Source organism: Chiloscyllium plagiosum, chromosome 2 (assembly GCF_004010195.1).
Source record: "Chiloscyllium plagiosum isolate BGI_BamShark_2017 chromosome 2, ASM401019v2, whole genome shotgun sequence".
Classification (NCBI taxonomy): Eukaryota; Metazoa; Chordata; class Chondrichthyes; order Orectolobiformes; family Hemiscylliidae; genus Chiloscyllium; species Chiloscyllium plagiosum.
In genome coordinates, this window is record NC_057711.1 from 104,021,343 (window position 1) to 104,040,660 (window position 19,318).

General features: G+C 39.6%; 1 protein-coding gene across 1 annotated transcript in view; it reads left to right on the forward strand.

The window, feature by feature from the left end:
* Positions 1-19,318, forward strand: part of dnah6 (dynein, axonemal, heavy chain 6) — a 341,236-nt gene that overhangs the window by 39,475 nt on the left and 282,443 nt on the right. The window contains exons 3-6 of the mRNA XM_043705917.1: positions 139-387; positions 5,443-5,622; positions 12,265-12,521; positions 17,942-18,209. Coding sequence (XP_043561852.1) covers positions 139-387; positions 5,443-5,622; positions 12,265-12,521; positions 17,942-18,209 — 954 coding nt within the window. The remainder of the gene's footprint in view (positions 1-138; positions 388-5,442; positions 5,623-12,264; positions 12,522-17,941; positions 18,210-19,318) is intronic.

Below are 19,318 nucleotides of genomic sequence, written 5' to 3' on the forward strand. Positions count from 1 at the left end.
CCCCACTAAATGTATACTTAAAACTTTTTGCCTTAAGACTTTATAATTTCCATTTTTTAATGAAAAGAAATATACAGGCTATTTAAATGTTGATTGCAGTTGAATTTATTTTACGATATTTCGCCTTTATTTTTGCAGTCCAAAAGCTTTCACCTTCCTGATACATCAGCATGTGTGCCGCCAAACATTAAAAGGAAAAGGAAGGAAGTTGGAGACACTGTTACTCCTCCAAATTTAGACATTGATCCTTCAGAGTTGCAATCGAGACTAATCTCCACAGCACCAAAACGATCCACTCCAAATCCACTTGCTTTGAAGTTTACCCAGAATACAAAAGCACGGGAAAAAAGAATAGCACGGGAGCAGCGCGTTCAACTGCAACCATTGGTAGGCGCCAATTCATTTTGTTATTCATGTAAGAGTGAAGGGTGTGTTTGCTGACTCTGCAACGACAGAGGCCTGCAACTGACAGTGTCAATATCTGTGACATCACTTACGGAAGTACTCAAGTCAATATTAAGGATGGTGGAAGTTGAGCAAAGACAGTAAAGTTTTCTTCTTCCCTCTCTGTCTGTTTTCCTTCGCTCTCTGCTGCTCCCCAGCTCACCACCATTTCCATTCTCCTATTACTGCTTCCCCCTTTACTTCTCTTCACTCAGGCTACATTTCCTGCTTTGCCCCCAAAAATGTTGTGGCTTCCCCTTGTTTTGCTAATTGCTACCCACCCCCACCTCCACCCCCACCTTTCTCTTTGCTTCTTTGAACTTATTCCTTTCACTGTTTTTCCCCATTTCTTTTGCCATTTTCTCCCCACCTGGGAGTGGATGGCAGAACAGATGGGAAGTTTGAGAGAACTGGAATAAATGATGGGTGTGAGAGGGAACAGTGGTGAGTAAGAGAGAATGGACAATGGGGAGTGTGGTGGAGCAGTGGACTAGATGACAAGGGTGTGAGGGATCAAATGGGATTTGTCTGTGTGAGTTGGGGTGTGGATGGGGAAACTGGGAAGTGAGCAGCAGAGTGGATGCCAGGGAGTAGGAATGTTGGGAGTAGAGTTGATGGGGAAGGGAGTATCAAGTGGATAGAAGTAGTGGAATGAATGACAGGAGGTGAGTCACAGACAGTGGGAGGGAAAAACTCTGTGAATCTCCTCTCAACCTTCTTTTAACACTAGCTTCTCCAATCTCGTCACTTAACGAAAGTCCTTCATGCTTGCAACACTTGTCTTTAGTCTTTTCTTCACCCTTTGCAATTCTTCTAAAGGTATAATGACAAGCCATGCATTCAAATGCTTTATCCACCTACAGAATCATACTATCCATATATATGTTAAACTAAACAATATGTGTTTAACATCTCTGGCTGTTTGGAAACTGGAATTGTTTAAAAAAAAATGACATTTTTATTTTTGTGCAATAGTCAACCTTATAGCATTTATATAATTTTACCTTGTCCATTTGTATTTATTATTTGCATTCGGCAGCTGTCCTAGACTGCACGTTTCATGATAAAATTCATTTGTGTAATGTTGGGCACTGAAAATGGCCAATGTAAACAGAATCTAGAATCTACTCTAGATTCACAAATGGTAGGTAGTCCAAAATGGCGTAAGTCACAAAAGTACTGCATTTTGGGACACTGTAACAATAGAGTGTTGTCAGAAATTTGTTTAACTCAGGATTTCTTGCCATTAAATAAATCGTACATTGCTCATCAATTGATGCTAAATGATTTCTTTTCATATGTAAATTGCCAGCAGGGTGCCTTGCTCATCAATTGCATATATCAAGAAATTATGAGCATCTTCTGGTGATATATGGCCAGCAAGTAGTCTTACGTTTATCAAATTGGCTTTTAAAAATTAAAGGAGTGATTAAGTAAAGAATTGATAATTAATCTATTTACATTTAATCCAGCTAAGTATGTGGTAATTTACATTTTGGTTTGCCAATTGTGTCCAAAGTAGAAAAAATTGCCAGAATTTCCTGGGTAGACAAGCAGGGAAGGCTGGAAGAGCACAGTAAGCCAGGCAGCCTCAGGAGGTGGAGAAGTCCAATGTTTCGGGTATAACCATTCTTCAGGAATGGACGTGGGGGTAGGAGGAGTTGCAGATAAAGTGGTGGGGGAAGAGGGGGAAGAAGGGGAAGGGTTATGGATGGGGAGAGGGGCGTGGTCGTGGTGATGGGTGAATACAGGTGATCGGTATGACCTGGTAGTTTGATAGGAGGACTGAATCTGGTTGGTAGCTGGAAGGAGGGGTTGGTTGAAGAGATGGAAGGGAGGAGATGGGGCTGGAAAGAGAGTCAGGGTATGGATTAGAAAGGCTATTTGAAATTGGAGAGTATTGAGTTCTCTGGGCTACACGCTACCCAAGGGGAGAATGAGCTGTTGTTCCTGCGATGTGCGGTCTGATTAATGGTGGCTATGGAGGAGACCAAGGATGGACATGTCAGAGAGGGGCTCGGGAGGGTGACACCAACCAAGGATTGGTGAAGGGAATGGTCCTTGTGGAAGGCAGAGAAGGGGTGGGGAGGGTAAGACGTTCTTGGTGGTGGGGTCTAGTTGGAGTTTGCAGAAGTGTTCGAGGATGATACGTTGGATGAATAGATTGGGTGGAAAGTGAGCATAAGGGGGACCCTCTCTTTATTAAGTTCAGATGGGACAGCGTTTGGAACAGTGGAGCAGGGAAGGGAGGTGGTGTGGTGGAGGGCTGTCTGGATGACTCGAAGCAAAAGGGGAGGAGGGGGCAAGGGATGTGGTGTGTGGTGGGGGTGAGGAGTTGTAGGAGGGATGTGGGCTGGGAAGTGGGATGGGAGATTGAATTTGAATTTGAATTTGGAGAAGGGTGTAAGGGAGATAAATTGAGGAGGAGGAAGGAGAAGTGGTGGGCTAGGGTGTATTGTGGAGGTGGACAGTTGAGCAGGGAGAACTGGTTTGTTGCCTGGCTGCAGATGGGCGGTAGGACCCAAGAACAATATGTCATCGAACCATTTAGGGAGCAGACTATCTTGGATTTGGTAATGGGTAATGGAGCAGGTTTAGTAAATGACCTCAGAAAAAGATCCCTGAGCAAGTAGTGATCATAACATGATAGGGTTTAATATTTAATTCAGTAATTAAAGTATAGTTTGGAAACAACTGTGTTTAACTTGAATCAAGGGCATTGCAACAAAATAAGGGTAGAATGAGTTAAAATGAACTGGGACGATAACTTAAAAGGAATGACAATAAGGAAGCAGTGGCAGACATTGAAGGAGGTGACTAACCAAAGAAGTTAGGGAGAGTATTACATTGAAAAAAAAAGCATATAAGGAAGTAAAAGTTAGTGATCACCCTTAAGACTGGAATAAATTCAGAGTTCAGGAAAGGAGGGCTAAATAAATAGTGAGAAATTAAACTATAAGGACAAATTAGCAAGGACTATAACAATTGACAGTAATTCTTTAAGTGTATAAAATGTGAAAGAGAGCTCAGTGTATGTAGGTCCTGTAGAAAATGAACTTTAGGAATCGGTTATGGGGAACACAAAAACAAGAGGAGTTAAACAGATTTTGCATCACTCTTCACTGTGGAAGATAGTTTGGGCTAAAGGGATACAAGTCTTCTGAGCCTGATGTCTTGCATTTGAGGATCCTAAAAGAAGTATCTGTCTAGATATTTGATGCATTTGTTGTAATTTTCCAGAAATCCTTGGATTTTGGAAAAGTGTCATAATTGGAAAGCTGCCAATGTAACATCCTTTTTCAAAAAGAGGGAGGCAGAAAGCAGATAACTGTAGATTAGCCTAACATCTAGTGTTGGCAAATTTTGGAATCAATTATTAAGAAAGTAATAGTACAACATTTGGAAAATCATATCTAATCAAGCATAGTTAGCATGGCAACATGAAAGCAAAATCCTGTCTGACTAACTTAGAATTTTTTGAGGAAATCTTGACCAGAGTAGTTAGAGAAGAATCAGTAGATATGTTGTATTTGGACTTCCAGAAGGCATATGACAAAAGGTGAGGTCATAAGAACCCATAGTGTTGGAGGTGGTATATTGGCATAGATGGTGAATTGGCTAATGGCCAGGAAACAATGGGTGTGGGTATACTGTTCTGTTTTAGATTTGGTTACATGTAGGGTTGGACAGGGATCAATGCTGTGACTGCCCATGTTTACAATATATTTTAATGATTTGGAGAAAGGACATGAATATATTTTAGCCAAATTTACAGACAACACACAAATAGTTGGAAAGGCAGGTTGTGAGAGGGATACAAAATTATTGAGAGATATTAATAGGTTAAGTGGATTAAAACTTGGCAAATGAATAAAAATTGGAAAATATGAAGTAGTTCATCTTGGAAGGGGAAGCAAAATGGGAAAAGCTATGAAAATGGATGTGAGGAATGTCAGATTAGCCATGATCCTATTGAATGGCAAAGCAGGTTTGAGCAGATGAGCAGCCTACTCCTGTTCCGATTCATTATGTTCTTATGGTCTTTTAATGATTATCTTTTTCTAAAAATATTGAACTTGGGCTGTTGTGGCACTGTGGTAGTGTCTGTATCTCTGAGACATAAGCCCTGGATTCAAGTCTCAGCTGTTCCTGAGGTGTGTCATATCATTTGTCATACCAACCTGTTTAATTTTTTGAAAGTATGTTTAGGTTTCACTATTAGGTTACACTTAGGACATCTGGGTCTTGTGGTGTAGCATCCTTACCTGTGGCTACTGGGCTCAAGGCCCATGTGCCCTGTAGGTGTCATTACATGTCCAAATAGACTAAAAATAAGTATGTACATAGGGTGGAACTTGCACTGTATAAGTTAAGACATTTTGAAGCTTTTTGCGTGTCTTATTGCTCTGGAGAAATGAAGCTGTATCGAAAATAAAGGTTTCCTGAAACCACCTAGTGACTTGGACTCTCATTGAAAAGTATGAGATCTAACAATTACAAAAATTCCAGTCACCAAAGTAGAAGCAAATATTTAATAGAATCATGCAATACAGTCAAAGCCCTTCAGCCCATTGAGCCAATTTGGTTTACATTGCACTTTTTACTTCATAACTTGCATGTTTGAACTCTGCATGAGGTTGTATTTCCTGGGAATTGATTTGGTGTGTTAGTGAGGTAGCTGTGCACTTTGGAAGTGCTATCTTTCTATTGAGGAATGAAATGGAAACTTTAATCTGACTACTCAGGATGACATAGAAGGTCACATGGGAATGTTGCTAGTAGGCAGAAATCTTGCAGCAATATGTGGGTTCACTAATAATTGGTTATAAGGTAATGTTGAAATACAAATTCTTTCAAGTTATTTCTAATCTCAGGCTTATATTATTATGGTTTATACATCGAGTTTTAATATAATTTACTGAACTGATGTTTCTTCACTATGAATTTTGGTTCATTTTCCTATCACTAATAAAAAAAATTCCTTTCATGTATTGACAGCCTATCCTCAAGAGGTACCAAGACAAAAAACAGCCAGAATATATCTTTGCAAAGAATAGAGAGCAACTGATAAAATCAGGATGGCAGCCATCAAAGCGGGCACGACCTGAGTCTTTAGATTTAAGCATCCAGCCTATCCAACGGTTACCAAAACTATCAGCTGATGTGAAGAAGAAACAGGTTTGAAAAAAATTAACAATATGTACTTGACTGAACAATTTCCTTTAGTAAGTTGCACTCCTTCTCATATAGCTGACCTAGATATATCTGCTGCCAGGAGAACAGTCGTCTTGCTTAATGCACTTCCAATACATAATAAGGGCCACACATCTGTCATATTCCCCTCTTACCTTTTAGAAAACACCAAAGTCTTTGTTTAATGCTCCCCCATCTGCATAGTCTAGTTTGAGAACTGAGTAGAATAAAAATTTAACAGACGTTTATCTTTATTTGAAGATTCTGGGCATGCACTTTTTAAAAAAATTTAAATGAACTCATGGAAAAATCAACTTTCTGATGTCTACATTTTGCTTTTAAAAAATTAGGGATGACTTGTACTGGAATAATATTTTAGAGGTGTTGAAATGGTCTTTGGAACTGCCGAATTGGGCATTGATATTGATTACTTGTCATAATCCTGAACTCAACAGGGATTGGGTGACCTATCGTATCTACTAATATTTCTGACATTTAAATGAGAAAAGAACAGAGTGTGAAAATAGATAAGTCCCCTGGGCCAGATGGGATTTATCCTAGGATCCTCTGGGAAGCCAGGGAGGAGATTGTCGATCTTTGGCATTGATCTTTAAATCGTCATTGTCTACAGGAATAGTGCCAGAAGACTGGAGAATAACAAATGTGGTTCCCCTGTTCAAGAAGGGAAGTAGAGACAATCCTGGTAATTATAGACCAGTGAGCCTTACTTCAGTTGTTGGTAAAGTGTTGGAAAAGGTTATAAGAGATAGGATTTATAATCATGTGGAAAAGAATAATTTGATTAGGATAGTTAGCACGATTTTGTGAAGGGTACTGCGCCTCACAAACCTTAGAGTTCTTTGCGAAGGTGACCAAACAGGTAGATGAGAGTAAACCGGTTGATGTGGTGTATATGGATTTCAGCAAGGCGTTTGATAAGGTTCCCCACAGTAGACTATTGTACAAAATGCGGAGGAATGGGATTGTGGGAGATATAGCAGTTTGGATCAGTAATTGGCTTGCTGAAAGAAGACAGAGGGTGGTGATTGGTGGGAAATGTTCATCCTGGAGTCCAGTTACCAGTGGTGTACCAGAATGGTCGGTATTGGGTCACTGCTGTTTGTCATTTTTATAAACTACCTGGATGAGGGCTTAGGGGGTGGGTTAGTAAATTTGCAGACGATTTTAAGGTTGGTGGAGTTGTGGATAGTGACCAAAGATGCTGTGGGTTACAGAGAGACATAGATAAGCTGCAGAGCTGGACTGAGAGGTGGCAAATGGAGTTTAATGTGAACAAGTGTGAAGTGATTCACTTTGGTCGGAGTAACCGGAATGCAAAGTACTGGGCTAATGGTAAGATTCTTGGTAGTGTAGATGAGCAGAGAGATCTCGGTGTCCAGGTACGCAGATCCTTGAAAGTTGCCACCCAGGTTGACAGGGTTGTTAAGAAGGCATACAGTGTTTTAGCTTTTATTAATAGAGGGATCGAGTTCCGGAACCAGGAGGTTATGCTACAGCTGTACAAAACTCTGGTGCGACCGCACTTGGAGTATTGTGTACAATTCTGGTCACTGCATTATAAGAAGGATGTGGAAGCTTTGGAAAGGGTGCAGAGGAGATTTACTAGGATGTTGCCTGGTATGGAGGGTAGGTCTTACGAGGAAAGGCTGAGGGGCTTAAGGCTGTTTTCATTAGAGAGAAGAATGTTGAGAGGTGACTTAATAGAGACATATAAGATAATCAGAGGGTTAGTTAGAGACCCTTTTTCCAGGAATGGTGATGGCGAGCATGAGGGGGCATAGCTTTAAATTGAGGGGTGATAGATATAGGACAGATGTCAGAGGTAGTTTCTTTACTCAGAGAGTAGTAAGGGTATGGAATGCTTTGCCTGCAACGGTAGTAGATTCGCCAACTTTAAGTACATTTAAGACGTCATTGGACAAGCATAAGGACGTACATGGAATAGTGTAGGTTAGATGGGCTTCAGATTGGTATGACAGGTCGGTGCAACACCGAGGGCCGAAGGACCTGTACTGTGCTGTAATGTTCTAATTATGAAAAAGACTCACTGGACTGTTCCTCTTAATCCACCTTCCAAAGCTAACACAAGGTATATATTAAAACAAAATTTAAGGATATTTAGACCAAAGGTCAGAATTTGACTTCTACGTTTATCAAGATGAAGACAACAGAGTTGGCAGCCAATGGGCTCCTGTGCCCAGGGCTCATCCACTCTGTTTGCTTTTCTTTTTCTTCTTTCTTTCTGGCTTTTTTCTCTTTAGTTTTTGCTTCTACTTAACTTCTGCGGAGAGCTCGGTATCGTGGCACCAACAGCATTAGTATTGACAAGCAAAGTGGAAGGAAAATAGCTTTGCTGGAGTCTGCAGCTTGGCGACTGCTGGTGAGCCCAGAGCAGGATTCTGGAAACAGCATCAAGGATGTGGCTGGTGAAGGGGTGAGCACAAGACCCAGTATTGGCTGCTACATTAGTGGAGTTGATGTCGGTGATAAGCCCAGTGGTGAAAGATATCTCCCTAGGAACAGCAGTTTTGTTGGTTGGGCCTGGCACTGGCGGCAACAAAGAGGTGGCAGAAGGGTTATGGATATTCGTTAAGTTGATCATTGTCAATACATGTGACAATAGATTTGGAGAAGCCAGTGTTAGGCTGGCGTGCACGAAGTTAAAAATCACACAACACCAGGTTATAGTCCAATAGGTTTATTTGGAAGCATTAGCTTTCAGAGCACTGCTCCTTCATCAGGTGGTTGTGGAGAATAAGATTGTAAGACACAATTTATAGCAAAAGTTTACAGTGATGTAACTGAAATTATATATTGAAAGAGACCTGGATTGTTTAAGTCTCTCATCTTTTAGAATGATCTTGTTGGTTTCAGTTCTTTCATATGTAAGTCGCAAAATGTTTTTTGAAAGTTACATTCTCAAGTGAACTTTGGTGTCATCTTGGCCTAGATAATGTATTGAAGATGTTAGCTCCCTGTGAGACTGTCTGTACCACAATGGTCAGACTGATTCTAATCTAAAAAACAGATTTACAGAATATTGCGTAGCTTCTTGCAGTTTTTGAGAAAAGTAAAATGTAATTCTGCAACTACAAGTGTGTGAGTGTATAAAGGGGTTAACGTCTGTGAGAGGGTGTGTGGGAGTGTATGTGTCTATAGGAGTGTGTCTGTGTGTGGCTGTCTGTCTGTGTGATATCAACGAGTTTCATCCCACCATCAAACTCACCATGGACTGCTCTTTAGTATCTATCTTGTTCTTGGACACATGCATCTCCATCAAGGATGGGCACCTCAGCACCTCAATCTACCACAAATCCACGGACAAACTCACGATGCTACACTTCTCCAGCTTCCACCTGAAACATATTAAAACAGCCTTCCCCTATGGACAAGCCATACGCAGGATCTGTTCAGATGAGGAGGAACGTGATGGGCATATGGAAGTACTCAGGGATGACCTCACAAGAACGGGGTACGATGCTCAACTCGTCGACCACCAGTTCCATGCCACAATGAGGAACCGTAATAACCTCCTCAGGAGACAGACAAGAGCTGCAACTGACAGGATACCTTTTGTTGTCCAGTACTTCCCAGGAGCCGAAAAATACCCCATGTTCTTCGCAGCCTGCAACACATTATCAATGAGGATGAGCATCTCGCCGAGACTTTCCCCACACCTCCATTTCTTGCCTTTCAACAGCCACCAAACCTCAAACAGATCGTTGTTCATAGTGAACTGCCCGGCTTTCAAGATAATACCAGACAACGTTGTCACAGTAATCTGTCTGTGTCGCTCTCTGCCTGCCTCGCTCTCTGCCTGCCTCGCTCTCTGCCTGCCTCGCTCTCTGCCTGCCTCGCGCTCTGCCTGCCTCGCGCTCTGCCTGCCTCGCGCTCTGCCTGCCTCGCGCCCTGTCTCACCCATGCACACGTACAAGTTTGTGGGGTGTATTGTACTTGCAGGATTACGTTTTACTTTTCTCAAAATCTGCATGAATTCATTTAAGATTCTGTAAATCAATTTTTTAGATTAGAATCAGTTTGACCAATGTGGCATAGACAGCCTCACACAGGGAGCTAACACCTTCAATACATTATCTGGGCTGACATGACACTAATTGTTAAAGTTCACTTGAGAATGTAACTTTTTAAAAAAGGTTTTGCAATTTGCATATGAAAGAACTGAAACCAACACGGTCATTCTAAAAGATGAGACAGTTAATAAACAATCCAGGTCCTTTTCAATATATTATTTCAGTTACATCACACTGTACATTTTTGCTATGAATTCTGTGTCTTAGACTCTTATTCTCCACAGCCACCTGAAGGAGCAGCGCTCTGAAAACTGATGCTTCCAAATAAACCTGTTGGACTATAACCTGGTGTTATGTGATTTCTGTGATAATGGAATCATTCATTCAGTTGTGATAATGCTGTGGCTTTAAGAGGTGTTTTTTTTTCCTGGTTTCTTTTAAGAGGGAGATTGGATGAGAGGTGAAGAGCAGTCTGCAGTAATGTAAATGGCATGTGAGGCCTTTTTTTTTAAAGAAAGTTGGAACAGTAGAAGCAGCCTGGATGGGTGTGGCCAGCTCTCTCAGACGAGGAATTCTACTTTTTTATAGCTTTTAGATTCAGCAGAAGCTGCTGGACTTTTAAAGAAGTAGAAGCTATTTTCCCCCTCCTTCTAGAAGTTGGGGGTTCTCTTCCTACTGCTGGTATTGCATGTGAATTTGCCTTTTTGCCAAGAGGTGTGTTTCTGGGATGTTACTATATTGGCACAGTTAAATAGTAACAGTTACTGTATCTATTATTCTGTTAATCTTTCCAGTAGAGTTAAGCTCTTCTGTTGTTTTTAACTATAGTGTTTGAGTAAATTGTATTTTGCTCAATGCCAAGTAGTTTGAACAATCAAATTACATCTGAAGCACAGCACTTTACATTTGCCTTTTATAAAAGGCAAAGTTAGGGTCGAGGCTACCTTAAAATATTTTGATGGGGGTTCTAGTTTGGTCTAGTAGTCCTTCCTCTCCTCCCTTCCTTAAAACAACAAAATATCTGAATGATAGGCCTTGAGAAATAAATCATCAAACTTTACTACTTTAAAACTTCTATTATTATCTGGATGAGAAAAAAAATCCCTGGATTGTTAAAAAACCAGAAAATTGAATTATATTGGAATTGTGAAAGGCTAATGTTAAATTTTGCTTTGAAGTAATATATTTATTGTAAATTTCATTCTTTGTATGCATTTTGGGGTATATGTGCTAAATAACTTATTTACTGAGAAAATATAACTAGTAAATATTTATAACAAAATCACTTAATTATTTTAATGTAGAGGGGTGCCCACAGATGCGTTTAAATATTTGACTTTATTGATTATAGCTTCAGTGGAAAGATAACTGGAACTTTTCATGAAAACATGGCTACTAAGAGACAAAAAGTTTAATTTCTGATTCATAAAGACCAACATGCAAGAAACCAAACTTAAGGAACACCAATTTACTCAGTGTTGGAAGAGAGTGCTGATTTATTTTTATTTGGGCACCATGGTTAGCAGAGAGATGTAGCAGGAACTTCTAACTGTGTCAATTTTATTTTCTAGAAGATTAGATTAGATTACTTAGTGTGGAAACAGGCCGTTCGGTCCAACAAGTCCACACCAACCCTCCGAAGAGCAACCCACCCAGACCCATTCCCCTACATTTACCCCTTCACCTAACACTATGGACAATTTAGCATGGCCAATTCACCTAACCTGCACATTTTTGGACTGTGGGAGGACACTGGCGCACCTGGAGGAAACCCACGCAGACACGGGGAGATGTGCAAACTCCACACAGACAGTTGCCTGAGGTGGGACTTGAACCCAGGTCTCTAGCGCTGCGAGGCAGCAGTGCTAACCACTGTGCCACCGTGCCGCCCCTACTCTGCTGAACAAACTCTGAAAAAGCAGGTAGTCCCGGACTGATCAAGGTGCTATCATAGATAATGCAAAAAGGATTGATTGTTTCCATAACTGTTGACTAAATATTATTTAAATATTGATATATAATCTTGATTGCTAGGAACTACACTGGGAAACCAATTTACCATGATCTGTTGGGTTTGTTGTTTGATGCATTTGTGCATCCTAGAAGATATTTGTATATATTATGTAGGCAAACAAATGTGTTCACACATTGCACCTTTCTATCCAGGGAAACTTCACGCAGACTGCTGATACCTGCTGATTCCATGGCAACATCCTGACTAATAAGTATCTGGATTGAGTTTTTTCAGCTAAAATTGACATCCCCATGCAAACCATGCCAACTAATCAGTACCATCTCTTAATGTTGTGTAACTTGGAGTTCTCTTGCAAATTTGATTCTTTGTGTCAGCTCTGATGAATGTAATCCAAAAAGCTTAAACTGTGAGTTTCTTTGTAGCGATGTTTAGGTTCTGTGCTCCCATGCAATTATTAGGATTTCTAAGTTAAGACTAACTTGTTCCTTCGTCATAACAGAATCGGTTAAGTATTAGCCTAAAGATATTCAAAATGAGATTGATGCCTTTGCCATTGAATGTAATGATTTTAATTCTAAATACATTATTTAACTTACACAGGCTGACCTAGACATATGTGTACGGCCATCTCCTCCACCACCAAAACAACCCATCCCTCTGTGCCGGACAAGTTCATGCATGAGAATGATTTTACCTCCAGGGCTGACGTATAGCTCAGCAGAAGATGTTATCCGGGAAAATGTGCAAGATCCTTTAAAAATCATTTCAATAATAAGGAAGAACAAACATCTGGGATTTTTATACATGAACTATAGTGCTCCAAAATATTCCATTAAATATGACTTTTATAATTTGAGGTACAGTCTTTAATCTTTAGACTGATTCTGTATTTATAATGTTGTAAACTAAATCTACCAATATATTCCTATAATTATATGTAATAAAGCTGAGGTTTACATGATGTTTCAAATTTAAAAAAAACTTGGTTGTCCAGTACTTTCATTGGTTTTTCATCTTTTGTATCAAAGGTTGTAATTTGAAGCCAAGCCCCTAGATAAAGATGAAAACAAGTAATCTGGATTGACATTTAAATGCAAAATTAACTCATGTTGTATCATTTTGAGAGTATTTTTGGGTCACTTTTGAGCTTGACACTATTCAAAGAGTAATTTGACGAAAGATCAGTAGATCTTTGGGTTTTTTTGGCTGCTGGAAGAAATGTTGAATTAATTGTTTTCTGTTTTTCAGATATGGGGTGGGGTGGGCATCTAAACAAGCAACCAGGCCTTAATTTCACCTTCTTACTTGAAATATCCATCACTGTATCAAATGTCAGCCTAGGTTACGTGCTGAAGTCTAGAAGTGAGGCTAGAACACTCCATATTTTGACTGGCTTTTGTCATTTGAGAGATTTAATAAGGAAATGAATGTTTCTTCTTTCTCTGCATAGTAAACCTGTGATAATTCTGTTGTACTACCTTGTACCATTAGTTAAATGACCTTTGCACTTGTTTTTGTTTAGTTTCAGTGACTGGGCAAATCAAACATGCAAGGTTAGAGCAGGATTGGTGTAGTTTGTGTAGTAGTTTTTAAACTGTAGTTGAGTAACTGCCATTCGTTTTGTGTTGTAATTGGTTCACGGGATTAATGTGAATTTAGAAGTTGAGTTTTTAATTAATCCCTGGTAAACACAATTGGAACAAGGAATGAGATCAGGTTCCTCTACAGTGATCTGAAGCCAAGTTGTCTTGATAGCCAATACAGATATTTTTGATTTTGTTGTTTGGAAAGTCCTGACCCCTTCTTTCCCAAGACTATATTGGTAACTGGCCTATACTTGGGATTTGCCATGTTCCCTTTAATATGAGAAATGAGTTTTCTTTTTAAACCGGGTCAAGATGCAGCGAGGCAGTCTTGTGCTCTTTCTCTTGGTTAGGATGAGGGCCCTACTGCTCCTCCAGGCCAATAGAGATCCATAAACATTAGCCACAGCGATATGCAAATGGTCCTGATATTACATGACATGATGCATCTATTGTTTAGGTCTTAGCTAACATACAGTCAGCCATGTCATGGAAAATGAATGTAAGATCGCTGACTGAGCTAATAAACGGAAGTTCTAGTTTTTTGTGTTATAGTGTCAGTTTGTTTTGGACATTGAACATGCAGCATTAATTACATGTCCCGTCTTTAAAAAGCTTCAATTTACTCAATAGTAATAGTTGTGTTTCCCTTCCTCTCCAAAGTCCCTGTTGCCATCAGATTCCTACCCAATTTCTCCACAGCTGCTCACAGAAATCTGTCTCCATAGCCTCAATCAAATTCACAAATTATGTTTGGTGATTCTTGAGTATGCATTATCCTACATTATGCTTTTCGATTTCTCTGCAGCCTTTTATTGTAGTTGATTGTACTGACCTTAAGCAATTATGCACCCAACTCAGCAAATTGCATCTAAGCAGCAATTTCTTTTGCCACTTGCAGAGTTTCCTAAGAATCTGTTGTTTACAGATATGAGGTCACCTTCCAGGTACATGCCAGTGATGTCCAGCTGTATATCTTCAATTATTTTGAAGTATGTACTACCTTTTATCATGTCAGATGACTTGTTCATTGTCCAGTCCTGGATGAGACTTGAATTCCTTCAACTAAACATGTAAAGGACATACCAGTTGGTTCACAAACTTCACTTCCATGCTACAGAAAATATTACCTTTTCTGACCATTACCTAAGGCTGCAAGCTGAGCTTTCAGCTTCATATAATTTTTGTTTCCTGGTCTATTCAATTCAAACTGAATAAAATGCCAGTATCTGCTTTTTTAGTTCAACACTGTACAAAACCTCTTTTATACCTTTGTAACAATTAGACTTGATTGTTTTGATGCTATCTGTGACAATCTTTCAATATCCACCAAGTAAACTCGAACTGGTTCAAACTCTTGCGGAATGTTTCAGAGAACACCTCTGGCACATCCGGACCAACCAACCCAACTACCCCGTGGCTCAACACTTCAACTCCCCCTCCCATTCCACCAAGGATATGCAGGTCCTTGGACGACTCCATGTGTTGCTGGAAAAGCGCTGCCTGACCTGCTGCGCTTTTCCAGCAACACATTTTCAGCTCAAACTCTTGTCTGTGCCCTATTCTGCAGAAAGCTCATCTTAAACAACATGGCTATCCTTGTTCACTCATATTAGCTTACAATGGCCTAATGTTTCAGATTTAAACTCTTGCCGTCATCTAAAATTTCCTCCATAGCATTGTCACCCTTACCCATACTGATCTCTTCTGAATTCTCCCATGCTTAGCCTAAATATGTTCCATTTCTGCGCTTTCCTTCCTGAAACTCTATCTCTTTACCTTTCATTGATCTTTCTTAAAGACTCTGAAAGATTTCTTTTGTCCTCACTTTTGATCTTCACTCCCAATCTGGCTTTTCTTTTGGTCATTATGAGCATTGTTACTTCTGAGATTGTTTTGGGAGAAAGTGAGGACTGGAGATCAGCGTTGAAGAGTGTGGTGCTGGAAAAGCACAGCTGGACAGGCAGCATCCGAGGAGCAGGAGAATCAATGTTTCAGGCATAAAGCCTTCATCAGGAATGAAGATTGAGTGCCAAGAAGGCCGAGAGAAAAATGGGTAGTGGGTGGGGCTGGGGGCATGGGGAAGGTAGCTGGGAATGTCATAGGTAGGTGAAGGTGGGGGTGAAAGTGATAGGAAGGAGAGGAGGGTGGAGCAGATAGGAAGATGGACAGGTAGGACCGTTCAAGAGGGTGGTGCCGAGTTGGAAGGCTGGGACTGGGATAAGGTGGGGGGAGGGGAAAATGGGGAAACTGGTGTAATCCACATTGATCCTGTTTGGTTGGAGGGTCCCAAGGCAGAAGTTGAGGTGGTTAGGGTTGGGGGATGGAGGTGGCCCAAGATCTGTATGTCCTTGGCAAAGTGGGAGGGGGAGCTAAAGTGTTCCGCCACAGGGCGGTGTCCCAGAGATGTTTTCTGAAACAATCCGCAAGTTGGCATCCTGTCTTCTCCCTGTAGAGGAGACTGCATCGGATGCAGTGGGTGCAGTAGATGATGTTTGTGGAACTACTGGTAGATTTCTGTCGATGTGGAATCCACCTTTATCTACCTATTGCATTCCCAGCTACCTTGGCCCTCAAGTATCATCCCTGATGAAGGGCTAATGCTTGAAACATCGATTCTTCTCTTCGGATGCTGCCTGACTGGCTGTGCTTTTCTATTCTGTAATTGTTTTACGATAATAGTGCTCCTGTTCGATAGTGGCATCAAGCACTGCTTTCTTAAATATGAAACGCAAATACTTAACTAAACGGGGACGAATATTAGTGGTGCCTGGAGCAGCTGAAAATTTAGGACAACAAATCCTCTTCATTCTTGACTGAAGCCTATCAATGGTAAGAAATTGACCAGTAATCACAGAGCCAGTTTGTATGGAAGAATCTTAAGGCATTGGTGATGATCCAAGGTCAAGATTTTTACAGGGCCAGGAGGAGCACTCCTACCTCTCCGAGGCGCTCAATAACAAAAATAAGTACCAAAGGTTTTTTTTGGTGTCTTTTTATTCACGTCTTGAATACGTACTGTTAGGCATCTCAGTAAGAATTGGTATAATGAGACTAATCGTATGTAAGGAAATGTCTACATATTTCCACTACAGTTTTGCAGTGGGTTTCCTGTAATTGGTGTAGAGTCTTGACCTGCGTATTTGTGGAGCTGAATGCATTTTGCAAGTATGGCCCAAGACTACCATCATCATTCTGCTGCCAATTTACAATGTAAAATTCAGAAGTGTAACACCTATTTTGCAGTGGCAAAACAAGCCACATTGAATTTGGTTTCTGTAATACCACCATAAATATTTGTGTTTGAAAGAAAACAATTTTGATGCATCGCTGTTTTATGGATAATTTGAATTTCATTGTATCTATTAACTTATTTTAAGTGAACCTCTGTTTAATAGTGAAATAATTTTGAATTCGGTAAAACCTTTCAAATAGCTACCCTGTCAGGAAAATCAGATGAAGTCAGGGAAAATTGAAGGGAGTATCTGTCATATACTCCTGCAGGTCTCATATGAACCAGTTTTCGACAAGTATTGTCGGAGATCTTGGCAGAATCGCACTTAATAATGGGCAATATAAATCTAATCGCTGGGGATAGTTATTTGGTAAAAATTCCAAAGGCCAGTATATTGTGTCAAATAGCATATCTTTGTAATTAAGAAGATGGTGACCACAACTAAACAGCCCGCATTTCTAAGAATTGTTAAAGAGTGCTCAACATTAGAGGTGATTCTGTATTTGGATAATACTTGGTAAACAATTGTGTTTACCAATTGTGCGGGCTGTTTAGTTGTGGTCACCATCTTCTTAATTACAAAGATATGCTATTTGACACAATATACTGGCCTTTGGAATTTTTACCAAATAACTATCCCCAGCAGAATTATGCTGACAGCCATTTTGGGATTGTCAGTCAGGCACGCATTGTGGCACAGATGCATGTACTTGAAGTGACATATGTTAATACACTGGATTTCTTTCTTGGCAAACAGAAAGAACGTACGCACTGTGCCTGTTTCAACTCAACCAAATAGGTGACAGCCAAACAGTCAACCAGCCTAGTTTAAAATTTAAACCGATCTTGCCAGCTACCTGTCAGTCATCACTAACTGATGAACTCTTAATGAGAATGCATCCAATAATCAGCAATTTCCTCATTATGTATAGATATCGTTTCCCTTTTACCTTGTTTTTGTTTTGTGAACTGACCTCATGAGTCCAAGATCATTTCATAAAATGTGACATTTTTTAGTATTAAATACAAATTTGTAAGAGCTGGAGAATCAACTTGAAAGGAACGTAAAATTAAGCTAAATATGCTGTTACTTGAACGTAGAATCAACTTGAAAGGAACGTAAAATTAAGCTAAATATGCTGTTACTTGATAGCAGATTGAATACTATCTAAAATGTCAATTGGTGTTTTGGAGTTCTGAAGAAGCGTTTCATCTGAAAATTTAAACCCTCATCCTTCAATGTATATTTCAATTTGTATTTCATCTCTGGTATATCTGATCAATCTTAATAATTGTAAAAATCTAAAATATGAATTCAACAATCAATTACTAATATTAATATAAATCTAAAATATGAATATAAATTAATATAAATCTAAAATATGAATTAATATAAATCTAAAATATGAATTCAACAATCAATTACTAATATTTTTATGCTGAACTCAATTTCTTTTAGCGTTGTTGCCTATGATGATATCAACCAGAATGATTATTACACAATCAGCCAGCATGGAGTTCTACACATGAATAACGAAGACATTGATTTCATAGAACTGGACCGTTGGGAACAAGAATATTTGTATCATAAGCAACTTATTCAGATTCCAGTGTTTGCACTTTTTCGAAAATGGAAAGCTTTTACTGTATGGCGGAAAAATGTACGTTCCAAGAAGATCAACAACTGTCGCAGAGCATTGCAAGATAATCTATTCATAGTGAACCCTGTGAGTTATAAATTGAAAATTTTATTACCTAATTTAAAAAAAAATCATCTGTACTCTAGATATGCTCAGTGTATGTTGAGATGAGCAGTATTTTACAACATTGCAAAGTAGGCAACATTGAATCATACAGAATTCTAACAGTCCTATGCCAGTGTGAATGCTGTTGCCACACCCCCCACTTCATCTCAGCCTATCAATATAACCTCTTACTCCTTCCTCCCTCATGAAATTTTCTAACATCTTTCAAATGCATCTATGCTATTCACTACAACTACTCCATCTGGTAGTTGCCACTGTGAGTACAGAAATTCCTTCGTGGGATCATTATTTACGACTTTGCATTTATGGCCCCTAGGTTTTCAACAGTTTCTAAGTGGATACATGCTTTCTAATGTATACCCTGTCAATTGTTTCATAATTTTAAAGATTCCATCCTGTGTTTTTTAAATAGGCATACAGTACAAAGGAAGAACTGTTATAAAACACTGGTTCAGCTTCAGTTAGATTATGTGCCCTCTTCTGGATACCACAGTTTAAGAATATGTGAAGTAGAGAAGGTGTAGGAAAAAATGCAAAAATGATTTTAGCAATGTGCAGGTATTGAGAAACTGGGACTTACTATTCTGTATTGAGAATAGAAGGTTCAAGATATTCAAAATCATTAGCGACCTGGCAAGAGTAGTCAGGGAAATCTCATGAAAGGGTTAAACCCCAGAGGATAGATTTAAGGTAATTGGTAAAAGAAGCAAAGAAGACATTGAGAAAATAAACATGTTTTTAAACACAGAAAATGTTTAAGATCTGAAATGTAGTGCTTGAGAGTGTGGTAGAAGTAGATTTAACCAAGACTTTCAAAGAAGATTTGAAAAACGTTAGGGCCAAGGCATAAAGGTGGGGAGTGGGGCCAGCTGAGTTGCTGTTGCAGAGAGGCGGCATAAACACGTCAAGAGAACACTGAATTCCAACTAACGTCATTTTTTGTGCCTCTTTCTTTAACCACCTAGGTTCTACACTACAATTCTCACCTCAAATTTCCTCATTCTGCCATGATTTAGGACTATTTTTACAGTCCACCAATTTGTTTAAGCTTTTTGTTATTGTTTCAGATA